The 15,322-nt window shown below is 34.2% G+C and overlaps 1 protein-coding gene across 2 annotated transcripts in view; it reads left to right on the forward strand.

Moving 5' to 3' along the window:
* The window catches only part of Slc25a21 (solute carrier family 25 member 21), a 478,529-nt gene that overhangs the window by 83,112 nt on the left and 380,095 nt on the right, over nucleotides 1-15,322 (forward strand). Inside the window, exon 1 of one of the 2 annotated variants that reach the window (XM_090345143.1) lies at nucleotides 7,134-7,175. The exons of the other annotated variant lie outside the window; for it this stretch is intronic. Within the exon in view, the coding sequence (XP_090201269.1) occupies nucleotides 7,148-7,175 (28 nt within the window). The 5' untranslated portion in view covers nucleotides 7,134-7,147. Of the gene's footprint in view, nucleotides 1-7,133; nucleotides 7,176-15,322 lie in introns of those variants that run through there. 2 annotated transcript variants of the gene reach the window in all.

Raw genomic sequence — 15,322 nt, forward strand, 5'->3', positions numbered from 1 at the left:
TCCAGGGTTTGAGCTATTGTAATCCTCTGTTAGGAGAGTCATAGGTTAAAACAAGGATTTTTATAGTCTTTTAATTAGCCATCAGTTATTTATGTGCTCATAAATACAAAGTGTCTTATCAGTTATCTTAATATCATTAACCATCTTCTAATTTCTTTGAAACTGAGTCCTTTAATAGTAACATCTGTAGAAATATTTTCAAGTCAGTTTTTAAAATTATAATTTGTAAATATTATTATATATTTGTAACTGTTTAAGAGAAAAATTAGATAAATGAAAGGTACATTAGGAAAAATAATTGGGAAAATCTAATGACATATTTCTAGGAAAAATGTACCCTATATATGTATTTTACTTTCTTTTGTAGTACTAGGACTTTTTTGTAGTGAGGAGGGAGATAATGGGGATTTGAATGAATGTGTTTGCAGGAAATCTACTACATGAGCTTTTTCCCATCCATTTTGTGATTTAGTTATATATTGAGATAAGATCTCACCTTTGTGCCTTGGTTGACCTGCACTATGATCTTCCTAATTATACTTCTCTTATAACAGGGATAACAGATATGTACCAGAATGTCTAGTTTTTATTGATTGAGATTTAATTTTGCCAGTCTTAGAGTTTAAACTCAGGCCTGGGCACTGTCCTTGGACACACTTTGCTCAAGGCTACCATTCTGCCACTTGAGCCACAGTGCCACTTCCAGCTTTTTCTGTGTATGTGGTACTGAGGAATCAAACCTGGGGCTTTGTGCATGCTAGGTGAGCATTCTACTACTAGGCCATTTTCCTCCTAATCTTTGCTTGAGTTACTAAGATTATAGACATGAGTCATGATGCTCAACATATTTAAACATTTTATTGTAGATCTCAATATTAGTTTTAATGTTATAATACAAATTTCCCCCAAACAATGGCAGTACACTTCAAATTAAAAGTGATGTTTCATTTTCTCTTTTTAAACCCCAAAGGAAGTGCCCAAGAATATGTCAAAAATGAGATCTCTTTTTCATTAATGGGACAAAGCATATTTCCTGTTTAAAGTAGCTTTCACTCACAGCCTGAAGAGGCACAAGATGGTGATGTTTTTGTTCCTTTAAATATTTTTAAGTTTATCTCTCAAAAATGAAACCCTTCAGGATAAAAAATATACTTTAACATAAAGCAAAAATGGATGGAAACTGTTTGTGTCAAGAAAATTACAGACTCACTCTTAGTTGTTTCTTTTGTCTTGCTTGTTGTAACTAAGCTAATGAGTTAGGTTTTGTTCATGAGCTTTATTTACCAAAGTTATAGCTAGGTTAATAAATGCATTTGTTACGTTATTCCAACATGGGAGTGAATGAAAAAGTAGAATAAAATGAACAATGAAGAGGAAAAATAAATGACATCTATTTATGAAAGTAAATACTGTACTGGGTTATAATTTACAGTTAGTCCTCTAAGTAATGATTCTTGAAGTGATTTCATGAGTTGTATTACTATAGAATGGTAGTAGATTCCTGGACTAGCCTTCATAAAAGGAAAAGGAAAATCAAACTTGATTTCAGGTCACAGACAATTCAGGAGTTTCTTACTCTAAAAGGAAATTGAGTTGGCAGAACAGTATTTGACTTCTTTGCCAATGAAGATAATCTTTTAAGTTTAGTGATGAAGTTGATTCATTCATATTTAATTCAGATGATGGAAAATACAACTAATTGACTTCTTAATTGGTCAATGATGCTCAGTCAGTGTATTCAAAGTTATTACCAGATTTGAAAAAATGAATTCGCAGGTCAGAATTTCTTTTATTGTGGACTAAGCTGGCAGTCATCAAAAGGGCCATTAAAAAAGAGTTTAATGAAGAAATATGTGACTGTTTAAGAAAACCGTCTAGTCTAAACTTAGCAGGAGGGCTATGGACTCTTTTTATTCCCCTGAATTGCAATAGTATAAGAAAATAATCTTGCATCTATTAGGCTTTTGCAAAAAATTTCTCTCAAAGTCATTACTTGGGCTGTGCATATTAAATATAATTATACATGAAAAGTCTGAAACAAAAGTAGTCTTCCAACTTATTTTTTATTAAAATGTTAGAGATCATATTATTTTTATTGGTAAATGAGTATAGCTAAGATTTTAATTTCAAATGACCTTTTCCTTTAAACTTAAAAACATTTTTATGGTATCCTCTCAAATAAGAACTATTCTGAGAACTTTATGTGAATTAATTAATTAGTCATTAATATTTCCTGATGTGGACACTTACTGATTGCTTTTTTTTGCTTGTCCTAGAGCTGTAATTCAGAGCCTGGGTACAATCCCTGAGCTTCTTTTCTCAAAGCTAGCATGCTAGCAATCTGCACTAGGCCAAACTCCCAGCCCATGGACTTTAAACTTCTTGCCAAAGGAATTTAATTATCTGACATCTTTGAAATTTCTAGTAAGGAAAAGAAGGATGAGAATCAATATGTTCATCTCACTGCAAAAACAAAAAAAATCCCAGAAAGTATAAAATACCAACATGTATATAATTTTGACTAATAGATATAATTTTTAGAGTGTTTATTCAGGAAAAAGTGATTGAATATTAGAGTGATGAATAATTGAAGATACAGGAATAAAAAGGACAAGTAATTATATAACTAATATTCTAGTGAAATGGACAGAAATAAGCAAACAAAATGACAGAACAAATCAAAATAATAAGAAGGAGAAACTATATTTGATAACTGTGTAAATAATTTCTTAAACCCTCCTCTTCATATAAATGCAAAGGACAATAATAATGTCCATAAAATTACAAAATTAAAAGAAAAATTTATTCAACTTTATATATATTATCATGCTAGTTATAAAATTAGGATGACAGAATTAAAGTTATTTAAATTGTTTCTTCATCTTTACAAGCCCTATGCTTCTACAGTTTGTTTTGAACCTATTGTTTAAAATCCAGATTAGCAACAACACAGGGATTCGAGACAAACTATACCTTAAATGATCTGGCTAGGCTAAAATTGTTTAGTCATCATAAGTGTTTATGCATAGAATATATATTTGATGCTCTCCATAGTTTCATATATCTACCTTAGATCTTAGAATGTACTGATAAGAGGATTCTATTATATCCTTTCTACATCTTTTCTTCTAACTTTGTAAAATGGGATTTAAAGTCTTACCTTATATAAATATGGTGATGAGTCAATGAAATTAAAATAATTGCCATTGTGACACACACACACAATATTATATATAGGATTTTACGTGAAAGAAGAATAGTTACAGCATACAATATTCACTAGTTGAAGCTATGACATGTTTGCGGTATCGCATGGCCAACTACCTCTAGAGGTATACTTTATGACTACATTTCTTAGAATGGCAAATCAACACACAGCAAATAGTAGGCTCAATATTGACTGAATAAATTACTTCTGAATTCACTTAACACTGTGTCTATGAAAAGAGTCAATTTCCATCTTATTATATATGTATCTTTTGTTCTCAGGGCATATCTCACATGTTCAACATGAATTAGAGGATAACAAAATTCTGTCCTTGACTATGAAACAAATTGATTCATAAAGACAGAATATATTTAAACATAAAATTAATTACATTGAGAGTTTTGGGATACTTGACTGTGCTGTGAATGCCATATTTAATAATGCTATATACTTAATTTTTCAAGTGGAACTCTGATAGTTATATTACCATCTACTTCAGAAATTTGTATTGTTTAGTTTTCTGTACTGAATTAAATTTGTGTTGAATGCAAAGTTACAAAAATATCCTTATTTACAAATACTGAAGCAATACTTTAAAAACTAACTGACATGGCCAACCAAGTCCTCATGGGTAGTTAGAATGGGAACTAACATTAAAATAACTACTATGGGTTAGCCATTCTATGAGGAGATTTACACATTGTAATTAATTTGCTATAAATAATTACTTTTTAAATTTTTCCAAGATGGGAAATACCATTTGTTTTCATTTCCAAGGACAATTGAAGTTTAAGGAAACAGAAAAATTGGGAAATTAAGTTTCTAATGCTGGTACCTCTACAAAGCCTACATCTCTTTTACTATTCTTTCTTTAAAAGGGGCTTTTACATATACTCTTAAAAATTCTTAGTAAGAGTTTGCACTCCCACCAACAGTATAGTAGTGATCCCTCCTGGCCACATCCCCTCCAGCATCTGTTGTTATTAGATTTTTTGATCCTGGCCATTCTAACTGGAGTGAGGTGGAATCTTAGAGTGGATTTGCACTTCTTTTATGACCCGAGATGTTGAGCATTTCTTCATGTGTCTATAGGCCATTTTTGTTTCTTCTTCAGAGAAGACTCTCTTTACGTCTTTGGCCCATCTTTTAATGGGATGGTTGTTACTTTGGAGATTAGTTTTGGAGTGATTCAATTTTTTGAGCTGTTGATATATTTTAGATATGAGGCCTTTGTCCATTGTATGGTTAATGAAGATTTTCCCCCATTCTGTAGGCTTCCTATTTAATTTACTAGGTATGTACTTTGCCCTACAGAAGCTATGCAGTTTAATGCAGTCCCACGTATCCAGCCTTTCTCTTATTTGTTGTGTTTCTTGGTCCTTATTGAGAAAGTTTCGACCTGTGCCAAGGAGGCCTAGTGTATCTCCTATTCCTTCTTGTAAAGTTTTCAGTGTGTCGGCTTTTACCTCAAGGTCTTTGATCCATTTGGAGTTAATTCTCTCTCAGGGTGACAGAGAATGATCCAACTTTAGATTTCTGCAGGTGCTTAACCAGTTCTGCCAGCACCACATGTTGAAGAGGCTGTCTTTCTTGCATTCTATTTTTTTGGCTCCCTTGTCAAAGATTAGGTGGCCATAGGTCTGTGGTTTAATATCTGGGTCCTCAGTTCTATTCCATTGGTCTTCACTCCTATTCTGTGCCAGTACCAAGCTGTTTTGATTATTATAGCTCTGTAATAGAGTCTATGGCAGTTCCTCAAAAGACTAAACATAGAGCTCCCCTACAACCCAGCAATTCCACTACTTGGCATTTACCCAACCATCCAGAAACAAGGGCATACTAACCCCACTAGCAAAATGATGTTCATTGCAGCACTATTTACCATAGCCAAGATATGGAACCAATCCAGATGTCCCTCAGTTGATGAGTGGATCAACAAGATGTGGTATTTATACACAATGGAATTCTATGCTGCTGTCAGAAAGAACGACATCGACCCATTTGTAAGGAAATGGAGAAACTTAGAAAAAATCATATTAAATGAAGTAAGCCAGACCCAAAGGAACATAGGCTCAATGGTTTCCCTCATTTGTCATAATCAGTAGAAACCTTGGGCTCTCCTAGCAGATATTTACAATAGAGCAAAACCTAGATCCATAAGGCCATATTGTATGATGCTAAATGAAAGGACCTCTAGGATATAAAAACAAAAGCCCTATAATGAGTGATTGTTGTCCTTAATGTACTGTTATCTCTCATCTCTTTTGCTGTCCCTTGGTTATCTCATATTGTTACAGTATTTCACTTTGTTATCTGATATATTGGATAAATGTGTATTTGGTTATTTGAAATTGGATAGGGAAGGGGGGAAAACAAGATTAGAGTAGGGGTGGGGGGAGGGAAATGGGGATAAAGACATGAGAAAGGGTATCAACATATGTGAAGTAATGCACCTTCTATCTTGTGAATATAATGTAACCCTTCTATTAATTACGATAAAAAATATATGAGAAAAATTCTTAGTAAGTTGAAAACACCATATGTGGAAATGCACAAGGTACTCCTAATCTACTGAACACTATTGGTTTGCAACCAAATACACAGAAATATATTTGGGTGTTTACTTTTGTAATGAGGTGGCTGACTGCAAGTTTTGGCTCATTGATGCTTCCCAGCATTTTGAGTTAGAAGGAGGATAATGGAAAGGGGAGGGTGCATAATGCAGTTCATGTAATCAAAGCAATGAATATATGAAATATATGCATGAATATGCATGAATATATGAAAATATAGGAATGAAATCCATTATAATTTTTTGCCAGTCCTGGGGCTTGAACTCATGGCCTGAACACTGCTCTTGGGCTTTCCTCAAGGATTGCACTCTACCACTTGAGCCACAGCACCACTTCAGATTTTTTTATGTATGTGGTACTGAGGAATCAAAGCCAGGTCTTCATGCATGCTAGGCAAGCATTCTACCACTAGGCCAAACTCCTGGCTTATAACTTGTTTTAAAAGCAGGGATACTGGTAGAAAATGGTAATGGATGGGATGATTTTGATCAGAAGATATTATATGCATATATATAAATATTACAGTGAAGGCTCTTTCTAAAATCAATACATGCTAACAAAAAAGAAAGAGTTGCTAGATAAAGGTTCAAATTCAATGCTCTAAGTATGACTTTAGACAAACCTTATTGATTCTGCATCATCATGAACTTGAAAGATTATAAGTCAAATAATAAGTCAGGAACCATGTGATATTCTAGAAATGTGACAGTGTTGCTGCATTTTATAGTTCCTACCATACTTCTAATATATCTATTTACTAAAGAAATTTCAGTGGGCTAATTAAATATGATATAATTCTTGCTGAACCTATTTTTATTCAGGAATAATCAAATTCATTCCATGATTTTTTTCCTCTTCTATGCAATGTCGTTTGATAGACAGAATCAAGATATAAAACATAAATAGTTGTATAGAACTACTCATGTGGCAAAACCACTGCAGGTGCTAGCTCTTTTGTTTGGATTGTTTTTTGAGATCCAGTTTTTCCATAATGGAGTCACTTTTGATGATGTATTACCTAGTATTATGTCTTCTATGAGCTATTGCTATCTTAAGAGGTTATGGCACTATTACCTCAAATATCAGAAAGGACATACCCAAGGGTTAAAGTGGTTTCAAATATGCCATTTTTAACTGTTTCAAAATATAGTATTGTAATTCCTCTGCAAAACTACAGTTTTTTCTTATGTTTTAAACTAAAGCTATTAAGAGTTCATAGAACCACGTCAGTGGTGACATCATCAAGGTCTTAGAGTGTCAATAGTGATAACTGCTTCAAAATGGGATGATAGATTGTGCTTCCAGCTTGAGAGCACCTTGAATAACCCCATATTTCTTTCCAAACTAGGTTCCAAGTCCAAAGAGAATGGGTAAAAGCAATAGACAACCATCAGGTGACTTAAATTTTCAACTATACTCTCAACTTTTCACTTAGCCAAAGGCAACTTTGTATTTGAACTTGAAAGTTGACCCTGGTACCATGCTGTTAACCTGGAAAATTTGAGGTCAGTTAGCTTTATGAGTTCTGTGAGATCACTCGATTATGGAGCTCCCTGTATGCCAGTTTCTCTCTGAGTTGGCTTGCATTTCTTTCATCTTGAATGAACTGGCCACTGATGGATATACAATGGACCATGTAGCTTGTTCAGTTGATGAAGAAATATATAAGTAATTTATTTGTTTAATCAGTAGTTTCTAAATATCAGTCAAGAACTAGATCATGTTGTAGTACAGGCAGTTGAAAAAATAAATATGTTCCCTGGTCACTGAAAACTGGTGGAAATGCTAAGTTAGAGGAGAAGAGTAGTACACTAGCTATTAGGGTGATTTATAAACATTACTGGGACTTGATCGATCAAGTTTAGGGTGTAAAAACTATCTATGATTGTCTTTCTCAATTCTGAGTGCTATATGGAAACACTATAAACTGGAAAGCTTATAAAAAAATAAAAATTATTTCTCACATATTTTAGAGATGAGGAAGTCCCAAACTGACACCTTGGAAAATTTGGTATTTGATGAAGGTGGTGAATTTTCTGGCTTATAAGTGTCTCCTCATAGAGAGAAAAGGGCTACCCAGATCTCTGGGGTCTCCCATTGTGAGGGTTCTACATTCCTGAAAAAAATCATCTCCTAATGGCCCCATTCCTTAATACCATCACTGAAGAGAACAAGTTCTAATTGAAAATCTGGTAGCTTCCAAGGATTGAAAGTTATTCACTGTGCTTGGCATGGAATGTGAAACCTCAGCATTGGTGGAGTATATATATAGGCTGGATAGAAAAAAATCTTTTAAGTCATAATAAGGTGTTTACGGTTATAGAAATAAGGTTTATAAATTGGAGTGTCCTGATTGCATAATTTGTATTTTATGAGAATCACTCCAATAATGAAAACAATGTTGTGTAGAAGGAAAACAGATCAGATTGTAGGATGATTAATGGCTAGGATGCTATTTTAGGAAAAAGGAGACAAATGTATATTAAAGTGCTGTTGAGGATTCAGACTTACAGCAATTGGTTCTTAGACAAACTTAAAATGCCATGAATGAATAATTTTGGCTACATGGATAGACAGTGAAAGCAAAAGACTAGAGGAAAAGTCTGTGATTGGAGAAGAGATAAAAAAAGAAGGAAATTAGATTTGTTTTGAAAGCAATGCATTAGAGAGCCAGTGAGATACTAAGTAGGCTGTTGTGTGTTAGACAGATAAATAGGTCCAAAAATCAGCATACCTGGATTTGAAATAAAAAACAAGAGATGCTAGATCTAAAATATAATTCTACATGATAATATGTATAGGGTTCAATGCATATACACATAAGCAAACTGTCTAAAGGGTATATTTAGGGGAGATATCCAGAGGCATAATACCTCTGAACAACTAATGAACTGTTTGTCAAAATGAATCCTAGGAAATGGAAATATGGCTTGGAAGGTGACAAAAGTAGGGGGAGGCAGGAATACAAAGAGGAAGGCTGAGCAAGTGTAGACATATTCAATATACATTATGTAAATATGAGCTGTGTAACTTGAGGATAGGGACAAGAGGGTGAAAACTGGAGAGAATGAAGGAAAGAGTGACACTGACCAAGAAGCAATGTACTCATTTTACAACTACTTAATGAGAGAGAGAGAGAGAGAGAGAGAGAGAGAGAGAGAGAGAGAGAGAGAGAGAGAGAGAGAGAGAGAGAAGGGAAGAGAGAGAGACAGAGAGAAGGGAAGAGAGAGGGGAGAGAGAGAAGGGAAGAGAGAGGGGAGAGAGAGAGGGAGAGGAGAGGGAAAGAGGGAGAGGGTGACCAGTAGGTAGGTTCTAATTAAAGCTCTGAAAGTCAATAGGAATGAAAAAAAGGAGAGGGGGCCATTAGTAATCCCCCCAAAATGTTGACATTTATTACTTGGGTTTTTTTTGGTGCCAGTCCTGGGGATTGAATTCAGGACCTGAGCATCCTCCCTGAGCTTCTTTTGCTCAAGGCTAGCACTCTGCCACTTGAGCCACAACACCACTTCTGGATTTTTCTGTTTATGTGGTACTGAGGAATTGAACCCAGGGCTTCGTTCATGCTATGCAAGCTCTGTAACACTAAGCCACATTCCCAGCCCAGAGCATTGACATTTAAAAGACTTTTCTAGAAGTGATGATTTAAAGATGAGATTAGATGAAAATATCTTAAAAGTATTTGTGGGGAGCATGGGAAGAAAGACTTGTATTGTGAGTCCCAGACTCACTTTTTCTACCTTAAGTGAAGTCATACAAATTCTGAATTGTATGGTTAAACTGATTCTTGAACACAAACCATTTTTAAATGCACAATAAGGGAAATGGAGAATAAAGGAAAGCCAAAACATCAAATTATCCATGGCTAAAGCTTTCTTAATACACTGTACAATCAAAACAACCATAAAAAGCAGTGTTGCCAGTAGTCAGAGCTGGCCAATGGATCTGGCTCCTTTTCCCACTTGATACCTTTGACTTCCAATATTTTATAATTAGAAAAAAATCCTTTGGAGATACAGATCTTTATATTCTTTTTCCCATCTTGATCTCACAGGTGTGGGGCAGAAAACAAGTATAATGTATCCCATCGTCCTTTTTTTAATTGCTAATAAAGAATCTTTTACTAAATGGCAAAGCTACTTTTTTGTTTCATGTGGACAAATTCATGCTCACAAAATCTTGATTTTTGATGTGATTGCAGTAGAGTTCTCCCTCCTTCTTAAACACATGGTGGACCTCTTCCTTATCCTGACATATCATCCAACTTTGTTTCTATTTTCCCCTCTGGGAAAGATAATGTGGTTTACATTCTTTTAAAAGTCATAGACATCAAGAATTTTGAGGTCAGCCCAACTGGGGAAGTGAAAGCAAAGAATGTCAGCTAACTCAGTATTGAAACCTCAATAGTGTGCTCCTTAAAGGCCATTTCTCCCTGTTTTTAGTTTTTTCCCTTTTGTGTATTAACCTCAAATAATCCACAACCTTTAAACCAGCCTCACAAGAAGCCACCAACAAATGTTTAAAGCATATCAACAATTCCAAGAAAATCTCAAATAAAAGTACCTTTGAAAGATGACCAATATATCATCTTTCTTTTATTTACCCAGTGTCTCCCATTGATGTGAAATTAGCTGGAATCTCCAAATTTAAGAAATTAGGAAATGTAGTAGAAAGAATGATTGTATTTCTCTAAAACAACTTGCATTAAATGAAATAAATACCATGTTTGATCAGGCAAGAGAAGGTCAAGCAGGGGAAACATATATGTCCTGTGAAGAAACTGGATACTGATGTGTTTCATGTCAACTCTCACTGAATATGGTGAATACTTTTACAAATGTAAAGAATGTTTCTAAACTGTCTTTGGATTTAAGTCCTTTTGATTAAAAAAGGATGAGAGCAAAAGTCTCATGGAATAGATTAATGAATGATTGTTGTCCTTAAGGTACTATGTTATCTCTCAGCTCTTTTGCTGTCCCTTCGTTATCTCATATTGTTATAGTATCTCACTTTGTTATCTGATATATTGCATATATTTGTATTTGGTTATTTGAAATTGGATAGAGAAGGGGGGAAAACAAGATGGGGGGCTGAGGGGGAGGGTAATGGGGACCAAGACACGTGAAAGGGTATCAATGTATGTGAATTAATGCACCTTCTAACTGGCAAATATCATGTAACCCTTTTATTAATTACAATAAAAATATATATTAAAAAGTTGAGACATAAAAAATAGATTAACACTGAGGATATTGTTTCCAGTAGCCCTTCTTTTTTCCATCAAGACCTGGGGATTATACTGGCCATTATATTTGTACTCTCATTTGTACTTGGACAGAATTCAGAAACGTACTCACAGACATATCTATATGTAATGGTGCCTTTTATTCTTTAGAAAATATTTTTATATTATCCATTTAAGATTGGAAATGATATATATGTCAAATCTGGTTTTAGAATTCATAAGAACAATAGAATGATTTTGACTATTTTAAAAGGAAGATCTTCTCCTTCCTCACCTCATCTTTCTTCTGAGATGTCTTTCCGTGATTTATTTCACATGTCCCTATATTCTCTTATTCTGCATACCACAGAGATTTTCATGTAGTCATTGGCTATGTGTGGGTATATAAATTATATAACTTAGTGTGAAGATAGATGAGTAAAGAAATAGACAAGGGGAAAGCAAGTAATTCATTTAAAATCTAGAGAATGTTACAATGTTGAAGAGTAAGTAAAAGCAGATGTTGTAAAGTTTAGAAAATCAAGACATTATTTTTTGTTTCCATTGAATTTTAAAACATATTATAAATAACCTTTGAAGAAATAGAGAATCCTCTGTTAGGTTTGCTGATAACATCTTGTGTAAAAAAAAAAACAAAACTTTATCGATACCTATTTAAATTATAGACTGATATCTCACTGTAGTAAAAGGGTTGACTATACTTGCTGGTAAATATAAAGCGAGAGCTGAAATTACTTATAATTTTGGAGTCACTTAGCTACCCATTTAATTAGGGTTTGGGGGTTTAATGTTAAACAGCTCAAATGTCATACACTATTAGAACATACATGTGCAAACCAAGCACGTCATAATTTCCATGCATTATATTTAATCTTGTATTTTATGGAGATTTTATTCTTATCTCCAACAAAGAAATAACTTTGTTGGTTTTTAAGGTTATTTTGAAGAAAATTGCCTAAGATTTTGAAAATAAGACTAGCCATGCTTACCTGTTTTGAATTCTCTAACTCAGACTCATATTAAATATTAAGTTCTCTAGATACAAAAGCTATTTCAAACGAACTGTCATTCTTTAGTTTCAGTTTCAAAAGTTAACATCCAAAAGAACTCACAGTGATTTCATTGCCTCAGCAAGGTGTTTGCAAGCTCCAGGAAGCATAGGCTTGGCCTTAGGGCAAGCGCCCATCCCTACATGCTCCTCATAGCCCTCATCATGTGAAGTTACCCAATGTCTTCCAGCTATTAAACAGGTCCTAGGCTCAAAAGTACATTCCCGCTGAGGATATTTTCAGAGTCTATGCCAATTCTGGAAATGACTGGCTGTTAAAATATGAAACAAGGGAAATCAGTTCATATCAATGACATAAACTGTCATCTGTCTATTATTATATCCATTCAGCTGGGTCACATATGACTCAATAATCAAATTACCACCCTATATATCGTAAATCTGTACAGTATTTTAAGCACTATGTGGACATTGGAAAATAACGATAATCTAGGATGTCATCTCTTTAGTTTCTTTTAAATACGTCTTTTTTGTATACATAAGTGAAAATGCATGTAAAAATTAGAACTCATCATATGGAAAGTTAATGTCCTCAATGAATCCCAGCCCCCATCTCTTGATATATACTGTTAGTTAATGAACTCAATGAATCCCAGCCCCCATCTCTTGATATATACTGTTAACAGTTTGGCATATAGAAATTACTTTTTTAATAATAATGGAATTTTTATGATTAGTATACTTATACAATTATGGCTTTTAAAAATTAATCTAAATAAGAATTATTTGAATCCTAATATAGCATCTCAAAAGTGGATAAAGTTTAAATAGAGAAATAATGTAATCTGACTTTCTTTTTCACATTTCTGATTTGTATATATTAATTGTACAATGTAGAGGCATTTATTATATTTCCATATGTATATATATATAATAAACTTTGACCTTATTTACCACTTCTATTTTTTTTCTTCCCTCTTCTCCCCACCTCCCTTCTCTCCTATGATTTTAAAAATAGATTGCATTAGGATTTTTCATAACAAACCTGAAACCTACTTTGATCATGTTCTCCCTTCCACTGCCTCCCCTTTTCCTTTTCTCAACTCCTATTGGTTTCTCCCACCATGGATTTCAAACTATGTTCATGTTCCTTTTTTCTTTACATACAGACTCTATATGTGATAGAAAATATGTGGTATGATTTCAATTCATCATGCATAAATCCTTTCAAAAGCATTTGAAGCCAGGCACTTGTGGCTCAAACCTATAATCCAATCTACTCAGAAGACTGAGACCTAGGGATTACAGTTTGAAACCAGCCTGAGAATACAAATCCTTGATATTTTTCTAATGAACTACCCCAAAGCCCAAACAGTGTGAAAGGACTTAAAGTCAAGTTGCAATACTGGCATATGCACTTGGCATAGACATGTGTGCATGAACACACACACACACACACACACACACACACACACACACACACACACACTTGAAACCATTTGTAAAAACACTAAAACGAAAGAAATTATGATCTCAAAATCCCAAAACTAAGACAAAGGTGACAACATCAGAGAAGAAAGGAAATGTTAACTGCTATTGATGGAAAGCTATAGAGACAGTATAGCAAAGAAGAGTTTAATAAAAGAACCATTGACAAGGTTGGGAAAGATTATGGAACCAACAAAGAGAAGGAAGTATTCATGACTGTCAACAAGGGGAAACCATTTTTACTCCTGGTTGAAGCCAGATAGAGGGCTAACCACTAGGAGATGTGACCTTCATGAGAGGCACTAAGTTTAGGTCTGGAGAAATGTAAACAAGGAAAATATTTGACCTTCTCTCTCCTATGTTTGAATTCTTGTGGATGTTTTCCATTGGCTAAGTTCTACTGGAAGTCAGAAGGAAGGCAAACATAAATACAGTTGATACAATTCTTAGGAATCAACCTTTGTGCATAGAGCCAGGCTAAAAGAGAAGACTGGATCTAGAGAGAAAAAAATGAAGAATCGGTACTATACCTGAGGATTCTGATTTCTCATTTAATCAAGAGATCTGTTATATTTTTATTCAATAATGATGTAAATTTTCCATTGTGAAATATAGAAAATATTAACTTTAACTCTAGAAAAATGTAGCAAGTTAGTAAAACAAGGCTTCTTTGTTGTGGACCAAAAATAAGTTTTCTTTATTATACCACATTTAAATTGTTCAATTGTTGACAGTACAACAGAAAGTTAAAGATATTTGTCCTTGTCTATAAAGCTTTATATATAACAAGATAGGTAGCTCATATCTGTCTGTCATCATAGCCACTCAGTAAGCAGAGATCTGAGAGTTGAGGTTCAAAGCCAGCCTGGTTAGGAAAATCCATGAGACTCATCTCCAACTACCTACCAGAAAACCAGAAGTGGTACTGTGGCTCAACGTGGTAGAGCACTAGCCTTGGCAAAGGAATTGAGCCACAACACCCAGGCAATGAGCTCAAGCTTCCCACTCTTCATCCTTCCCCCAAATGTTGTACGTATAGATTTCTTTTCTTTATTATTTTCTTAACTGAGGCACTACCTAATTGATTTGGACAGAGATGAACATCATTCCTTAGGAAGTAGATATTCTAGAGAGGATTGCTTAGATGGACTTCTTTTTGTATTTCACATACACTGAAGGATTTTCTTTTTATGTAGGAGAAAGCTTGAAAGCTTTTTTGAATACAAATATGTTTGAAGAATAAAAGAATCTTTAGAAATGATCAAATTCCTATGACTAATCAAGGACTAGTGCACTTACAGGAAGCCAGTGTGAATTATACTCAAATAAGACAGAAAAATTACTTTCTTTTGAATGGATGTCAGAATGCCTATGGTAGAATAAATAACTTAGGTTGAAAATAAAGGAAACTTTCGTCACTAGAAGTCCAATGTTCACCAACCAAACAATGGACAAAGGCCTCATATCTAAAATATATCAACAACTCAAAAAATTGAATCACTCCAAAACTAATCTCCAAAGTAACAACCATCCCATTAAAAAATGGGCCAAAGACTTAAAGAGAGGCTTCTCTGAAGAAGAAACAAAAATGGCCTATAGACACATGAAGAAATGCTCAACATTTCTGGTCATAAAAGAAATGCAAATCAAAACAACTCTAAGATTCTACCTCACTCCAGTTAGATTGGCCAGGATCAGGAAAACGAATAATAACAGATGCTGGAGGGGATGTGACCAGGAGGGATCACTACTACACTGTTGGTGGGAGTGCAAACTCATTCAACCACTATGGAAAGCAGTAT

This window comes from Megascapheus bottae, chromosome 14 (genome assembly GCF_031878675.1).
Source record: "Megascapheus bottae isolate mThoBot1 chromosome 14, mThoBot2.hap1, whole genome shotgun sequence".
NCBI classification, from domain to species: domain Eukaryota; kingdom Metazoa; phylum Chordata; class Mammalia; order Rodentia; family Geomyidae; genus Megascapheus; species Megascapheus bottae.